Here is a 17,890-nt window from a genome sequence, read left to right as displayed (position 1 = left end):
AAGTAAGATATATTGGACAATAATCTCTCTCAAAAACCAGGAACATTAGTTCCTAAATCACCAGGTTTCTTCACACTGCAGTAAATACCCAATGGCAAATATGAAATTATGTTTTCCCCCATTCGGCCCCAGCAAAGTGGTAAGGATTTCATTAACCTTGCAATGAGTGCGGTCCATTTGCTTCTCTAGGAATGATGCAGTGCCACTAGTGGATGCTTTCGACTTCACCGATGAAAGTTTAAATTCTGCGCTTGGCAGTTACGACGGACACGTCTACCAACGCCTTTACGAGTGGGCTCAAAAGTCACCAACCAACAAACAGGTAAGGACCGTGGGCTACTGTCACGGAGTGTGGAGAGTCAGGGCCCTGCACCCTCACTTCCTGCGATTCACCGGGACTCTCAGCCAGCCAGTAGACCAGAAGGTTTATTAGAAGACAGGAACACAGTCCCAAGCAGGGCTTGTAGGTACAACCAGGACCCCTCAGCCGGGGGGGGGGGGGGGGGGAAGGAACTTAGACCCCAGACTTGGGGTTCCCTGCATCTTCCCTGCCAGCCCAAAACTGAAAGAAACCCCTCCAACCGACTCCCTCCTCTCCCCCCGGCTCCTCCTCTCACCTTTGTCCAATTTCCCGGGCAGAGATGTCACCTGGCCCCACCCCTCTTCTGGCTCAGGTTACAGGCTCAGGTATCGTCCCTCAAATAAAGTCATCCCCTGCTCTCCCACCCCCCATGCAGACAGTCCCAGTAAAACTAGACGACATTCCCAGGTCAATCTGCCCCACTCCCTACTGCGTCACAGCTACAAACTACCGGCACCTACGCATTTGCCTAGGCCAGTGGTCCCCAACATGGTGCCCACAGGCGCCATGGTGCCTGCCGGGGCATTTGTGTGCGCCCGCCTAGTGCCCAGCAGGGGACCTGCCGGGGACAGAGAACTCAGGCTGCGGGCGCGATGTTCTCTGTTTCCGGCAGGTTCCCAGCAGGGGAGAGAAGCTGCGGCCCCACACCTGCCAGGGACAGAGAACTCTGGGGCTGCAGGCACCGGTGTTCTAGGTCCCTGGCAGGTGCGGGGCCATGGCTTAAGCCAGAGAGAAGCCGCGTCCCCGCGCTTGCCGGGGACAGAGAACTCTGGGGCTGCAGGCGCTGGTGTTCTCGGTCCCCGGCAGGTGCGGGCCCCACCTAGTGCCCAGCAGAGAAGAGAATCTGGGGCCCCGCGCCTGCTGGGGACAGAGTACTCCAGGGCTGTCCTCGTGGCTTTTCTCCGGCTTCTCTCTGGATTCAGATATTATGTGATATTAAATTTTTTTTTGTATTATTTAATACAAAATAAGCCTTGAAAAATTGTTGGTGCCCGCCACACTCTTCTGAAAACATGAATGTGCTACTGGCCACAAAAAGGTTGGGGATCACTGGCCCAGGCACACATTATTTTGACATATAACATTCAAGGCTGAAGAATGGAAAACAGCCAGGAGAAAGCAAGTGGACTGACAGGTTGGAATTTTGAGGCCAGAAGGTAAAAATCACAGTGAGTTCCTTGGAATGGAGTATTGAATTGTGCCAATTACATGCATGGCTCAGAATCTGAGAGTTTAATGACTGAGGCCCTGCTCGAGCAATCAACTCCCTGTGGATGGATCTCTACTGACATCAGTGGGGCACTGCACAGCCACACGGCCGTCCATAGAGAGCTGCTCGGTCAGGACATCAGAACCATGTCTGCCCTTGTTCCATGCGCAGAACAACCAGTAAGAACCATGGTTTGGTGCTGGTGCGGTAATCGGAACCTTAGAAGTTTAGACCTGTTTGTTCAGTGAATTCAATGTTCATAGAAGGCACTGGCCTGACACTGCTGGAGCCTGAAATCCAATTTAACCACATAACAGGTACAGCATAGTAGCGCCACTGCATGATTCTCCATACTACTGTGCCAGTCTGCCACTGCCCTCTTCTGAAGGGAATGCCCTGTAAGTGGGGACAAGGTTTGCTCAGGCCTATTCATTCCTTGGCCGGTTCAGCAGAGGCCTACTAGTACCATTTAAAATGGTGTCTTGTCATGAGCCCTGCTGCAACAAGACCACCCTGAAACCCGTCAGATGGTCTTTCAGTTATTAGTGACCAGGACCGAATCTGAACAGGCAGTCTAGAGGCCGGGGCTCTATCGCCTATTACAGTAGCCAGACCTGTCCAGCCCTCTGGCTGGAACATTTTTTTTTATTTATTTATCGCTCTGAACTACCACCGTGAAAAGGCAAACAACATGCACAAAACCTATATCTGTACAATTTAACACCATGGAAAGCTACGATAGTTACACACTCTGCATTAACAGGCTGCATATTCACAGGTACTTTTATCACTACTTATCAATAAGTATGTTCTTCTTCTAGTATGCTTAAGCAGTAGAGAGTATAAGTTTTAAACAAGGTAACCTCCCCTTTCCCCCACCCACACACTGTATTCTCAGCACACTGACTTCATTTTTAACATCACATTAAAGGTGAATTAACATCACTGTTCATGTTACATTGGGTTTTCTTGCTTAATTTAAAAACACAGCTCATCTACTTAAACAAGATTTTACCTTAGTACTTTTCCCAGCAAACCAAGCACCACTAGCAAATTTTACAAACGAATGCACAATTTGAAGTTTGCCTTTGGTGAATATTCAAGTTTAAAAAGTGCTTTCCGAAGTTAAATGCTTTGCATCCTCATGTGGATGAGCAGCGCTGCATATTAACAACGTAGGGGGACCCAGGTACTGGGTTGGGGAGCATTACACACTACTGTAGCATATTTTTTAAAAATTACACTTCAAAGAGCATTCTGAGTTATTTAGAAATCGTTGTTCCCCCTTAGTCACTGCTGATACCTTCCTATACTCTCCCTCTTCCACAGGTGAGCCAGGCCTATGCACGATACCTGAAGCCACTTTTTCAGAGTGCTCTGTCAAAACTATAAAGATCAACAGCTGCTTGGGACACAGACATCATCTTCTTTGGTTCCATGTATGGTGCACTAGCTAGCACACCGCCAGTGTTTTATAAATAATCAAAGAGTAACACAGAACAGTTGACTGTACTGTCTGCAAACATGAACTGGAATTCTTAGTCATTTACATTTAAGAATGGAAGGAAGCCAATCAGTTTTCATCTATGTCCATGGTTATGCAGAGTTCCATTAGGAACTTACCTAACTTTTTTTTTTTTAAATATGTTCACGGTAGCTGCCGAAGCTGCCGTATTTAGCAGTCCGATTCTCAATGTTTTATTACATTCAGGTTAAAAATAATAATTACTTTCTTGCTGCCTGGGCCACAAGTTTGCTGAGCTCATAAAACGCCTTGCCCAGAATCAAGGAACTTAAGTTAACAAAAGTAATGTAAAGTCACAGCCAGAGGTTCTAAAACCAGCTGCTTAGATTAAAGCTCTGTTAAAATGTGAACTCTTTGGGACAGGGGACAGAATTCCTTCTTGTATCTTGTTGAGCAGTGAGCACTATCTGCACTTAAATTTAACCAGTCAAAACTCACACAGTATGTGCCAGCTTCAACTTGTGAAAATGATCTGTTATGATGAAAGCTTCTGATACCCTTTCTGTAAACTTCAGCCTTCAACTGGGGTGTGTGATTTAGGGTTTGCTTATTAAATGGATCTGTGGTTCTCAAGTAGAAAGGACAGCTATCTTCTATTCGGTGATTAAACCAAGCATTACATTGCAAATAAATGAAGACATGTTGTGAAGTACTTATTTTAGGATTTTCTTGTACTGTTGCAAACAAACTATTTTACAGGGGTCATATATTGGGTCTCGCTTGGCAAGAAACTCAAGTAGCTTGCTGGAGCTTCCTCAGTTCGACCTAATAGCAGCCTTTTCCTATTTGAATAAAATAAAAATCACTTAGTGCTCACAAACAAAACAAAAAAACCCCCATCCCCTTGAAGATGAAGGTGAAGATATGACCAAAGAAAAACATAGTGCTGAGAAAGGTCTCCATGGGCATACCCACTGCCAATTCCATGAACTCTAAGGGTATATTTACACTGCAATAACACACCTGTGACTGCCCCATGTCAGCTGACCCGGGTTTGTGGGAGCGTAGACGTTCCAGCTAAGCCTGCAGTCTGGGCTCGTGGACTCCTCCCTTTGCAGAGTCCCAGAGCCCAAGCATGGACATCTACACTGCAATTTTGTAGCCCAAAAGCACGATTGCGGTGAGTCAGCTGACATGGACCAGGCGTGGGTATTTTATTGCAGTGTACACATACCCCAAGCCCGACCAAAAAGCTGCTAAAGTGGTTGCCCAGGCTCTCTCTGACAATACCCGGGATGCTGGCGTCCATACTGGCCAGCTCAGCCAGACCAGGTGAATAGGAAGTTTCTATACCTAGAGATGATTGTGAATTATTGAAGGAGGACAGAAACATTACGACCTAGAAAGAGAAGTACGGTAAGCAGAATGGCACTGGCCTAGTCACTCAAAGCAGATACCAAGTTTATTTATTTCAGTGTCTTCTAACTTTGATTCCTGCTTGTTAGTATCTTTTATGAATAATTCTACAGAATGCATAAGAGAGGCAGGAGAAGTGGCTAGGGAATTGGCAGATAAGAATGCGGAGCCAGAGTCCCATCGACTTCAACAAAAGCAGCCCTGCGCAGGGTGATGAGAGCTCTGAGACGTGCTGGCAATTGATTTGATGAATATTTTGAAACCAGATAATGTTTCCCACCAGGTTATAGTTATTCAGACTCTAGATGTACCCTGGATTAGCATCTTTTAACTGGCATTAGCCCTTTCCAACTTCCCATTACTCAAAATATATAACTTCCCCTCTGAATTTTCAATATGGAAATTATCCCTATGGAAATACGATGCTACAAAGTCCATTAAGTTGAATGTTAAGAGTGAGCTAATATTCCTATGCACCAGAATAGGGAAAGTAGGAGCCTGGCCAGTTTCACTTTCCTCCTTTTTCCTAGAATAAATTAGGAGAAGACAAAAAATACAAGACTTATTTCCATATTTGACATTTTATTAGCTTCTTGCTGGCAGGCATTACATTTGGGAATAATATTGCACCAGGCATTAAAAGTATGAATTCTACCACAGGGATATTTTGCATTCAGAATCCCGTATAAATATTTCTACTCACATTTTCATGGCTACAGATAATATTTGGTTGCTTGATTTATATGCATAGAAAAACAGTTGTAATAACTGTAAAAAGCCGTACTTAACAAGTACTTTAAAAGGGTAGGATTTGTTTTCCTAAAATATTACAATACTGTTTAATGATTTAGAAACTGGGTTAGTTTACATGATGCTAGCATTTCCCCCATCTGCATCTTAAATCCTGTTTGTTCTTTACTCCCAGTGTTTTAGCATTAAATGGATTAGAGACCATTTAAATAAGTGAATTTAGCACTTTAGGTCGAAAGAGCTGACATAAAATTTCCTACCATACTGATTTTTAAGACTCCCTCTTTAAAAAAAGGTGCCTTAACAGTGTGAACAGGCACATGCATATCTTTTTCTGGACAAGACAAAAAACAGATCTGCTAGAGCATGTAACTTCTCCAGTCCTTAATAGTTATTAATAAATAGTCTCATAAAAAAAGCCCATGCTGTTGCTTTAGTGAAAAGCAGATTCTCTCAGGTATGCTGTTCCCGGAAGTTGCATGTAACCACTGAAATGGCATCTGTGGTGTCATACATCAGTCATCCGTTTTCCGTGCCAGTCTACAGAAAGTCCAGTTGTGCTCCACTGTATTTTCATTGGCCCGCTCGCTCATATGGTGAACTCTTGTATTTCTGATAGTGAAACCTTGTTTTGTAATGTACTCCATCAGATGGACTCTGAGGGAAACTTCCTGGTGGTAATCACATGGCCCAAAAGTAAAGGAAACTTGGCAGTCTCTTGTGTCCATCATGTGCTTATTCCACTTGGTAAAGTGGTTTGAAATGCCTTCCAGTAACGAATGGACCTTAGTTGTAATGGTTAACTGTGTTATGATTACTGCCACTGGATTGGAATATTTGGAAAGTTTCCGTGTGCTGGACAACTCCACTACTTCCTCAAAGGTATCCACAGGATACAAAGGCTTGGGGTCATTAAGACACTGGATTAGGGGTTCAATCTGATAAAAATCTGCTTCTTTTCGAAGCAAGTCAAATTCCTTGAAGTCCAGGGGCAAAGTCAACTCTGAAGTCCGTAAAAAGTTAAGAACATACCGGAAAAGTGGTCCATCTCGGTCAATGAAGTAATTGCCCTGAGAGTCCCGGGCAGTGGGGAAGTCTCCACCGAACATGGCCCCAAGCATTGAATCGGGATATCTTGTTAGAGTGGTGAGGGATGTTGTATACAAGTGTCCACCCACATTTATTGTGACTGGATCAGTCATCTAGAAAGAAATAAATTCCAGAGTTTATCAAACTACCATGAGAGATTTCTTATCGCCAACATGTGGCAGTTGCTGTCAGAAAGCTTCCAGCCCTAGAAAGAATTGCAACTGTTCAGTCTGAAACCTACCAATGGGGTTATACAGGAATAAATTCAAGAAACCAAGCCATAATACATACTTGGCAACTTAGAAAGCATATCTTCAAAGTGCTTTACAATTAACTAAAGCCCAGAGCTCAATGTCAAATAACTATTTCATCCTCTGCAAAGTAAATATTTTCTCCATTTTACAGATGAAGAGACTGATGCACAGCGTATGTGATTTCCCCAAGGTACGAATCAGAATTTCACCTCTGGCTCCTTGCCTTCACAATATCCCTCTTACTCGAGAAGGAGCTAGCTGAGCAGGTACAAAACCTCTTCCGAGAAAAAATGAAAGGACATAACGTAATTTTAAATCTAGGACCAAGAGCTTCCATTCAAAGGTGCAGCTAGGGGACATCATAAAGAAAACTATCGGGCAAACAGTATGCTGCGTAGAGGAGGGTTCAGAGTAGTAGAGCTAGCCTGCAGCTACAGCATCCAGATCACACCCTAAAAAGGCAGGGAGAAAAAGGACAGGGCACCATCCTGGGCACTGATTCTGACAATCAGGGCAGAGGGCCAGCCGGATAGGCAGACAGACAAAAGGGAACAGGATGTTTAGGGAAAGAGGTGAGAAGGAAAAATAAGAGGTGCGTGTCTAGTTTTGTTATGAAAGATGAAGTTTAAGAAGAATATTTTTCCAAATAAAATGGCAGCAAAGTAATTAAAGGAGCAGGAAGGGAGAACATATTTTTTTCAACTTTGTATACCAGAAAGGTGGCTTTCCAGCCCATCATCAAATTATATCTTTTTAGGAGAAATGTAGCCCTTTTCTTGCTGTTGTTTTAAATAATTACTACTATTTGGCTGAAGATTAAGAACATGAACTGTCCCAACACACAATATAAAATGAAACACTTATTAAAAACAAACCTATTTGCTTATATTATTTTTAGTAAGTTCATTGTCTTCACTCAACATTAAACCCTGGGTATATACACAAGGCCAAGAGATTCGACATAAAAATCTGGAAAGCCCAATTCTATTTTTCAGCATGCACTCACCTTTATATTGGATCACTTACCATATATCCCCAGTCTCCATTATCCATCTGTCCTGTTGTTTGATCTATAGCAGTCTGAGTTTAATTGAAGGCTGCTAGGAGGACACACACAATTCACCTTCCTATTCCCCCCTGCAGGTTGGGGGGGGGGGGGGGAACACAACACGTGGCAGACTGTAAGTACTTACAAGAACAAGAACAGAATATTTCTAATCAAAGACAGACTTGTGCCATAAACCGGTCTCTTGCATTCAACTACAAAGCCCCTACAGTACAGGCATTTAACAAAGGAGAAATTCCCTATACAACCTTCCAAGCATATCCTTCACTTTTACTCAGTCTGCTGTCTCTAGAAGCAACTGTGTAATCACTTTGTAGGCTGTCCTAAGCATTCCAGTTTTGTTAAACAATGAGTCTGTCTTTGAAGATGATTTATACTCAGAAGACAACCACATATTTCACTTGGGAAAAGGAGATATGGTTTAATAAGTAGCCCCAGTTACATAAATCAGAAACTTTATTTACCCACCTATTGAGATGGACTTTCAGCCATATGTGGTGGGGTGTGTATGTATCTATAGATACACACATATGTAATTATAATTTTAATGGTATTAATCAGCAATTCTGCATAAAATTGTACAGAAACCCATGAGGCGTCACTGTGTTTAAAAAAACAGTGAGATTCTCACTGGAGTTAACGCTTCATTAGAGGGGACTGCAACTTGGCTGCAAGAGTGTGAACCACAAAGTGTGAAACCAGAGCCCAAGCTGATTTCACAGCTGCCACAGAAACTTGCAAAGCAGTTTACTTTTCAATGCATTTTTATAAAGGAAACAGAATACATTTTCAACAATATTCCAACAAGAATGGTTTGAAAAAAAAGTTGTGACCATAACTTTCTAAGAGATATCCTCCACAGCGTTCACTCACACAGCCAGGGAAATGACTCCCTCCACTCCAGGAATGATGGGTGAAAGCCTAGGACCTGGATTATACAGGAGATCCCTTCTGGCCGTAAAAATCTATAAGAAGTTTGCTACAAAAATAATCCTATGACAGCTTTTTTAAAAACAAATACATACAGACATGTTTTACAAACCCCGTTGTTGGCAAATAAGATCAGCTGTAGTATTCAGTCTCCTTACAGCACTCCAATCCATGATCACCCAGCAAATGAAATCACAAAGCTTTGGCTGAGACAAAATCCTACATTCTTCTGTACCTCTTCAAACTCAGACCCAAAAAGAATCTGCTCTTCTTTTCAGTCCCTAGCAAACAGGGAGTCCATATCACCCACTTCAGAAGAATGTGGAATAGTTCAATGCCTTCTGCTCAAAATAGGCCCAGTAGCAGAGCACAATGGCTCTCTCTCAAAAGGTCAGCCAGGCACTTGGAGAACAGTGATATAGCCACAGCACGCACTGCATCTCAGAATGAAAGAACTTCAGGTGTCCAATCCGGCGCTGTGACAGGGCGGATTGGCCCCAAACTGGTACAGCGGGGGTTAATCCATCCCTCCTAACAGAGGAAGCCACACCCTGGCATGCTCCACCTGGAAGTCAGGTATAAAAACCTGCAGAGCTGCTCAGTCGGTGGGGACCATCAGAGGGGAAGGAGGCTTGTTGCTCTCTCCAGCAGAAAAGAGGCTCGCACCCTGAGATGCGGAGGCCACACACCCCCAGCTGCACTGCAGAGGGGAAGTCAAGGACACCACGGACCTGAAAGAATCTGAGAATATGGTAGGAAGTGACCCAGGGAGTTCTTAAAGGGGAATGGTGCTGAGACCGTTCAGGCTGGTGTATTTTGAGAAGATCCCTGCCAAACAACTGGTGAGGAGCTCCGGTATGAAACTGCAGAAAAACCTGACAGTCTCTGGATTAAGTTTAGAAGTGTGAGCAACAAGGGTGATGTTGTGGTGGGAGTCTGCTACAGACCACCAGACCAGGGGGATGAGGTGGACGAGGTTTCTTCCGGCAACTAACAGAAGTTACTAGATCACAGCCCTGGTTCTCATGGGAGACTTTAATCACCCTGATATCTGCTGGGAGAGCAATGCAGCAGTACATAGACAATCCTGGCAGTTTTTGGAAAGTGTAGGGGACAATTTCCTGGTTCAAGTGCTGGAGGAACCAACTAGGGGCAGAGTTCTTCTTGACCCGCTGCTCACAAACAGAGAAGAGTTAGTAGGGGAAGCAAAAGTGGATGGGAACCTGGGAGGCAGTGACCATGAGATGGTCGAGTTCAGGATCCTGACACAAGGAAGAAAGGAGAGCAGCAGAATACGGACCCTGGACTTCAGAAAATTAGACTTTGATTCCCTCAGGGAGCTGATGGGCAGGATCCCCTGGGAGACTAACATGAGGGGGAAAGGAGTCCAGGAGAGCTGGCTGTATTTTAAAGAATTCTTATTGAGGTTGCAGGAACAAACCATCCTGATGTGTAGAAAGAATAGTAAATATGGCAGGTGACCAGCTTGGCTTAACAGTGAAATCCTTGCTGATCTTAAACACAAAAAAGAAGCTTACAAGAAGTGGAAGATTGGACAAATGACCAGGGAGGAGTATAAACAAATTACTCAGGCATGCAGGAGTGAAATCAGGATGGACAAATGACCAGGGAGGAGTATAAACATATTACTCAGGCATGCAGGAGTGAAATCAGGAAGGCCAAATCACACTTGGAGTTGCAGCTAGCAAGAGATGTTAAAAGTAACAAGAAGGGTTATTCAGGTATGTTAGCAATAAGAAGAAAGTCAAGGAAAGTGTGGGCCCCTTACTGAATGAGGGAGGCAACCTAGTGACAGAGGATGTGGAAAAAGCTAATGTACTCAATGATTTTTTTGCCTCTGTCTTCACAAACAAGGTCAGCTCCCAAACTACTGCACTGGGCAGCACAGTATGGGGAGAAGGTGACCAGACCTCTGTGGAGAAAGAAGTGGTTCGGGACTATTTAGAAAAGCTGGACGAACACAAGTCCATGGGGCCAGATGCACTGCATCCGAGGGTGCTAAAGGAATTGGCGGATGTGACTGAAGAGCCTTTGGCCATTATCTTTGAAAACTCATGGTGATCGGGGGAGGTCCTGGATGACTGGAAAAAGGCTAATGTGCCCATCTTTAAAAAAGGGAAGGAGGAGGATCTGTGGAACTACAGGCCAGTCAGCCTCACCTCAGTCCCTGGAAAAATCATGGAGCAGGTCCTCAAGGAATCAATTCTGATGCACTTAGAGGAGAGGACAGTGATCAGGAACAGTCAGCATGAATTCACCAAGGGCAAGTCATGCCTGACTAACCTAATTGCCTTCTATGATGAGATAACTGTCTCTGTGGAAGAGGGGAAAAGCAGTGGACGTGTTATTCCTTGACTTTAGCAAAGCTTTTGATACGGTCTCCCACAGTATTCTTGCCAGCAAGTTAAAGTAGTATGGGCTGGATGAATGGACTATAAGGTGGATAGAAAGCTGGCTAGATCATCAGGCTCAACGGGTAGTGATCAATGGCTCCATGTCTAGTTGGCAGCTGGTATCAAGCAGAGTGCCCCAAGGGTCGGTCCTGGAGCCGGTTTTGTTCAATATCTTCATTAATGATCTGGAGGATGACATGGATTGCACCCTTAGCAAGTTTGCAGGTGACACTAAACTGGGAGGAGTGGCAGATACGCTGGAGGGTAGGGATAGGATACAGAGGGACCTAGACAAATTAGAGGATTGGGCCAAAAGAAATCTGATGAGGTTCACCAAGGACAAGTACAGAGTCCTGCACTTAGGACGGAAGAATCCCATTCACTGCTACAGACTAGGGACCAAATGGCTAGGCAGCAGTTCTGCAGAAAAGGACCTAGGATTTACAGTGGATGAGAAGCGGGATATGAGTCAACAGTGTGCCCTTGTTGCCGAGAAGGCTAATGGCATTTGGGGCTGTATAAGTAGGGGCATTGCCAGCAGATCGAGGGACGTGATCATCCCCTCTATTCGGCATTGGTGAGGCCTCATCTGGAGTACTGTGTCCAGTTTTGGGCCCCCCACTACACGGAGGATGTGGAAAAATTGGCAAAAGTCCAGCGGAGGGCAACAGAAATGATTAGGGGGCTGGAGCACATGACTTATGAGGAGAGGCTGAGGGAACTGGGATTGTTTAGTCTGCAGAAGAGAAGAATGAAGGAGGATTTGATAGCTGCTTTCAATTACCTGAAAGGAGGTTCCAAAAAGGATAGATCTAGACTGTTCTCAGTGGTACCAGATGACAGAACAAGGAGTAATGGTCTCAAGTTGCAGTGGGGGAGGTTTAGGTTGGATATTAGGAAAAACTTTTTCACTAGGTGAGTGGTGAAGCACTGGAATGGATTACCTAGGGAGGTGGTGGAATCTCCTTCCTTAATGGTTTTTAAGGTCAGGCTTGACAAAGCCCTGGCTGGGATGATTTAGTTGAGGATTGGTCCTGCTTTGAGCAGGGGGTTGGACTAGATGACCTCCTGAGGTCCCTTCCAACCCTGATATTCTGTAAGCAGTGAGCATCAAGGACAGCTGGCTACTTAAACTGCACAGCAACCAATGGGAAAAGAGATCCTCCTGTCTGCAAAGTAGGTGTTAAGCAGCAGTAACATTTTAAAAAGAAAGAAGACGACAACAGTACTTGCTCACCAACATAAGAGATTTTCCATTATGTAGCCGATGGCAGTCAACTGCAACCTTCCAACCCTTGGCACTGATAACTCAAGCCAAAGCTACCCTTTTGGGTGATCATAAAGGGAAAGAAATAGATTACATCCTCCTGTCTGTACCATAGCAAAAGGCCTCACTTGATCACAGCACTGCTATGTAACACCAGGGTGAATAATTTATGAAAGCACTTAGCTCAGACAAGCCCATGTGTCAATAAATAAATAATTAAATAAAGGGCATTCAATAAGCTGCATTGATTTTGTGTGGGATTTGAAAGTCGCTAGACATACAGAAATCTGCTTAGGCAAAGATAATATTAAAGTGAGGTGCACATTAGAAATACTCAATAGCAGCATTAAAACTGCATCACATCATAAGTTAAAATGCCACGTGCTTCAGAAACAATTAACTTTCCTCATCAGCATTAGCCTCGAAGTTTCTAGGTTGCTCTTTTAGGCAACTCCATGTATAGTGATTATTTATTCTGTTCAGGTACGACTCAAGCATAATGAATATCTAGAGGCAGACTAGAATGGTGAGGGAAGCCTTTGACAGCTCTGCCTTTCAACCAATGCATTATCTTAGTTAAAGGGATTTAACCACAGAATCTTTTAAGATACGTTATCTGCAACTAAAGAGAATGAATGCTCTCTCGGGGTTAAAATCAGCAAGCTAGCATAAGACTCCACTTAAGCCCTATTTAGCCCACAGCAATTTCCCCCACTCTATGCAGAATGTTGACCACATCATAAAAGGTTAATTGAGCACAATCATTTTGAGGCTGATTTTAGAGCATCTAAAGAAAACTGTCCTCAATAAGCTTTTTGGGGCAAGATACACAGCACTAGAACAGTTAAGCACGCTTGCCATTTTACCTCAGCAACGGAGGAAACAAACCCAAACGAATAGTAGAAAGCAAGTGACTGATGACAAGTGGCTGTTTAATGATGAATGATCAATGATCCCAGTATATCAAATCAGTGTGATCCCATTTATATCAGTGCAGCTTCTGTAAATGTTGTTTAATATTTCATGACTCTAGAGATCTACTACGCTACCTTACTATCAGGCATAGTGCTTATTACAGTCATTAGTCCGATTACTTCAGTGGAGCTTTTTGGGGGGGCGGGGGGGGGGAGAGAGAGATAGCGCAGGCTCAGAGTACAAATTATAATCAGAGCCATCTGAGCATTCTCATCTGCACCATCCACACTGTGGACGAAGGTTCAAGCCAGATTGGAAGAGATTTAACCCAGTGGGGCTCTTCAGCTTTTCACTGTGTGGACCCCATTTTAGAAGAGAGTGTGCCATGCTCCAACCTCACCCCAATAATACAATAATAATACAACCACTTCCTATTTTTAGCTCTCTTTTCCTGCAATTTAGCAGCTAGACTAGAAGACAGCCAGCACCATGCAACCTGCCAGCTGTTTGCAGACCAACTGTCCGCAGACAACTGCTTTAGAGCCTACAGCTTAATCATTTCTCGCCAATAACTCAACTAAAAGTCACTCCTAGTTCCAGTCTTTAATGGTTACTCCAGCATCAAAATACTAACCCTGGCTGTGGGCCATCAGTGGGTACCTTGGCTTTCTAGATTACTCAAGAATTTATAGACGGTTGCAGAGCTCATCTCAAAGGTTGCAAAACTAGCACTCCCACTACACAGTTACATACATTTCGCTATTCAAGCTGCTCCCAGAGAGCCACTTAAGATAGGTCACTGTCTCTGGCATTCAGACATATATAGATGAAACAAATGTCCTAGCTTCAAGTATAGATAGTTACATTTGTACTCAATCTCTCTGCTCCTCAGCTGTGCACAGAGTTTGAAAGATAATATTTTCATAGAAAATGGATGGAAGAAATTTAAGGAAGTCACTTGAGTTAAAAGAAACCAAGCTGGCACAACAAGCAGCTACATTTGCAAATACAATGGAAATGTAATCACAATACAGCATTATTCTTAACTAAAATATTTATGACTTGACTTTTTCCTTAATACAACCCTGTTCAAGGGTTGTAACTCAGCTGTTTTGCTTTACTCCACAATTAATCATGGTTTATACATTTCCAGAACCAATTTTTTTTTCTGAAATAGGTTACAGACAATAAATATTACTCTTTATTACTATTTAACTTTAAACAAGAATACAAATTTCACACACAATAGGTGGTCTTAATGTTGTCATCTCTGCATGCTTAGTTACTTTATTATAATTTACAGCATCCTCAACTCTTAAGGGGGAGAGCTTTATCAAACAATTTGTCAAAAAAAAAAAAGCCGCATAGTTCAGACCTTTTCTTTTCGCTATAAAATTTTCCATTTTAAAAGGTGTCAGGGGATGTTTTGGAACAAACTGATAAACTGAACAGTAATAAGTCACCAGACCAGCCGGTATTCACCCACGATTTCTGAAGGACCTCAATTGTGAAATTGCAGCACTACTAATTGTGGTTTGTAACCTATCATTTAAATCAGCTTCTGTACCAAATGACTGGAGGATAGCTAATGTGAGGCCAATTTTTAGAAAAAGCAGCAAAGAATCCTGTGGCACCTTATAGACTAACAGACGTTTTGCAGCATGAGCTTTCGTGGGTGAATGCCCACTTCGTCGGATGCAAGAGTGGAAATTTTGCAATTTTTAGAAGAGGCTCCAGAGGCGATCGTGACAATTACAGGCCAGTAATCCTGAATCAGTACCGGGCAGACTGACTGAAACCATAGTAAAAAACAGAATGATCAGACACATGGATGAAGCTGATTTGCTGGGGAGAAGTCAGCGTGTAAAGGGAAAACGTGCCTCGCCACTCTACTAGAATTGTGCGAGGGGCTCACGAGCACGTGAGGAGAGGTTCACGCCAGGGTTTCCCCTGGGCCCCCACGGAGACCAGGGCTGCCCAGGGACCTAGGCAGGAGCTTTTCCTCCCGCAGGTCACAGGATGAGCCCCACCAGGGAGACCCCAGGGTAGAACCGACACCCGGCCCCGGGGATTGTACCAGCCCCACGCTCCGGGAGCTGCGTGAGAACCTGGCCCCTGCATCTAGCTGGCGGGTCCCCACACGGACCCCATTAACACCCCTCCGCCCTGGGGCTCCCGCCTGCACCCCACGGCCCCGGGGAGGGGCCCGGCACAGCACACGCTCCGCTACGGGGGCGCGGGCTGAGAAACGGGGAAGGGAACGAGCAGGACCCCGGCGTCCGCCCCCCCCCCCAGCCCCAGGGACGGGACCCCGGCGTCCGGCCCCTCCCTCGCGTCCCACCCCGGGGACGGGACCCAGGCGTCCGGCCCCTCCCTCGCGTCCCACCCCGGGGGACGGGACCCAGGCGTCCGGCCCCTCCCTCGCGTCCCACCCCGGGGGACGGGACCCCGGCGTCCGGCCCCTCCCTCGCGTCCCACCCCGGGGGACGGGACCCAGGCGTCCGGCCCCTCCCTCGCGTCCCACCCCGGGGGACGGGACCCAGGCGTCCGGCCCCTCCCTCGCGTCCCACCCCGGGGGACGGGACCCAGGCGTCCGGCCCCTCCCTCGCGTCCCACCCCGGGGGACGGGACCCAGGCGTCCGCCCCCCAGTCCCAGGGACGGGACCCAGGCGTCCGGTCCCTCCTTCGCGTCCGCCCCCATGACGGGACCCCGGCGTCCGGCCCCTCCTTCGCGTTCGCCCCCATGACGGGACCCCGGCGTCCGGCCCCCCAGCCCCAGGAATGGGACCCCGGCGTCCGGCCCCCACTCACCGGCTGCGCTCGCGGCTCCCGGGCTGTGGAGAGGCCGGCGACAGCAGCGGGGACAACGGAGCGCGAGCCCGGCGTTCCTGCCGCGCGGCCCAGGCCCCGCCCCCGGCCCCGCCCCGTGCTCCTCCCCCCGACCCCCAGCCGCCAAGCGCCGGGCAGCCCAGGGCGGGTCCGCACGCGCGGGTCTCTGCTGAGCGCGCGAGGGACGGGCGGGGGCTGGGCCCCCCCCCTCTCCCGAGATCCCGCGCGGCAGAAATCCCTCCTCCCCCAGAGGGTGGGCAGCCGCCGCAGACTGCGCAATCGGGGGGCGCTGGAACAATCTGTGGGGGGGCTGAGCGCCATTGAACCAAACTGGGAACCCTGGGTCTGATGGAGACCCCGTACCCTAGTGCCAGCACCTATCATTACATGCAGGTGTACATCCGGGGTGCAGTAAGTCACATAACACCACTGGGTTTCTGTTAAACATCCTCTGGCAAGGAGTTCCACAGGTTGACTGTGCGCTGTGTGAAGAAATAGTTCCCTTTGTTGGTTTTAAAGCTGCTGCGTAATGATTTCATGCGGTGATTTCATTTCTATCAGAAGCAGCAAAGAATCCTGTGGCACCTTATAGACTAACAGACGTTTTGCAGCATGAGCTTTCGTGCTGCAAAACGTCTGTTAGTCTATAAGGTGCCACAACCAGACTAACATGGCTACCCCTCTGATACTTGACATCATTTCTATCAGAACAAGTAAAGAACACTTATTTACTAGCTCCACACCAGTCATGATTTTATAGATTTCAGTCATATCCCCCCTTAGTCATCTCTTTTCCAAGTTGAAAAGGCCCAGTTTTATTAATCTCGCCTCATATGGAACCTGTTCCATACCTGTAATCAGTTTTGTTGCCCTTTTCTGAACCTTTTCCAATTTCAATATATCTTTTTTGAGACAGAGCGACTCATCTGTATGCAGTATTCAAGATGTGCATGGATTTATATAGAGGCAATATTATACACTCTGTCTTATTATCTAGCCCTTTCTTAAGCATCCAACAAAGTGGGTATTCACCCACGAAAGCTCATGCTCCAATACGTCTGTTAGTCTATAAGGTGCCACAGGATTCTTTGCTGCCCTTTCTTAATGACTCCCAACATTCTGTTCGCTTTTTTGACACCACTGCACATTGAGTGGATGTTTTCAGAGAACCACCCACAATGACTCCAAGATCTCTTTATTGAGTGGTAACAGCTAATTTAGACCCCATCATTTTATATGTATAGTTGGGATTATATTTTCCAATGTGCATTACTTTGTATTTATCAACACTGAATTTCATCTGCCATTTTGTTGCCTAGACACCCAGTTTGTGAGATCCTTTTGTAGCTCCTTTTGCAATCTGCCGGGGTCTTAACTATCTTTAGTAATTTTGTATTGTCTGAAAATTTTGCCACCTCACTGTTTACCCCTTTTTTCAGATAATTTATGAATATGTTGAACAGGACTGGGCCCAGTATAGAGCCCTGGGGGACACCACTATTTTACCTCTCTCCATTCTGAAAATGGATCATTTATTCCTATGCTTTGTTTCCTATCTTTTAACCAGTTACCAGTTCAGGAGAGGACCCTCTTATCCCATGACAGCTTTTTTTCAACCTGGAGCCCCTATCATAACCACAGAGGCTTAGGGTATGTCTACACTACCCGCCGGATAACTAAATCGATTCCCAAGTGCTCTTCTGTTGACTCCTGTACTCCACCACTGCGAGAGACGCAGGTGGAATTGACAGGGGAGCGGCAGCAGTCGACTCACTGCAGTGAGTAGGTCGAATTACATCGAACGTAGCTGAAGTTGTGTAACTTAGATCGATATCTCCCCCGCCCCAGTGTAGACCAGGCCTTGTAACATGGCCAGATTTGGGCAGATTTTCACAGGCACATCCCTGATGCTACGCCAACCGCC

General features: G+C 45.9%; 2 protein-coding genes across 3 annotated transcripts in view; one reads left to right on the top strand and one right to left on the bottom strand.

The window, feature by feature from the left end:
- Nucleotides 1-3,748, top strand: part of ACOX2 (acyl-CoA oxidase 2) — a 31,363-nt gene extending 27,615 nt beyond the window's left edge. Inside the window, exons 14-15 of the mRNA XM_045023694.1 lie at nucleotides 190-322; nucleotides 2,901-3,748. Coding sequence (XP_044879629.1) covers nucleotides 190-322; nucleotides 2,901-2,963 — 196 coding nt within the window. The 3' untranslated portion in view covers nucleotides 2,964-3,748. The remainder of the gene's footprint in view (nucleotides 1-189; nucleotides 323-2,900) is intronic.
- A 1,278-nt stretch (nucleotides 3,749-5,026) lies between these two features.
- KCTD6 (potassium channel tetramerization domain containing 6) lies at nucleotides 5,027-16,049 on the bottom strand. Of its 2 annotated transcripts, XM_045023696.1 has the most exons (3): nucleotides 15,949-16,049; nucleotides 7,572-7,682; nucleotides 5,027-6,404 (listed from the first exon to the last, which is right to left on the bottom strand). In XM_045023696.1, the coding sequence occupies exons 2-3, from the start codon at nucleotides 7,596-7,598 to the stop codon at nucleotides 5,718-5,720; spliced, it is 714 nt and encodes a 237-aa protein (XP_044879631.1). In that variant the 5' UTR covers nucleotides 7,599-7,682; nucleotides 15,949-16,049; the 3' UTR covers nucleotides 5,027-5,717. The 2 variants fall into 2 exon arrangements, with proteins under 2 accessions (XP_044879631.1, XP_044879630.1); XM_045023695.1 differs by lacking the exon at nucleotides 15,949-16,049 and having other exon boundaries at nucleotides 7,572-9,677.
- Nucleotides 16,050-17,890: the final 1,841 nt, after the last annotated feature.

This window comes from Mauremys mutica, chromosome 7 (genome assembly GCF_020497125.1).
Source record: "Mauremys mutica isolate MM-2020 ecotype Southern chromosome 7, ASM2049712v1, whole genome shotgun sequence".
Taxonomy (NCBI): Eukaryota; Metazoa; Chordata; order Testudines; family Geoemydidae; genus Mauremys; species Mauremys mutica.
This window is presented reverse-complemented; position numbering and strand designations above follow the sequence as displayed.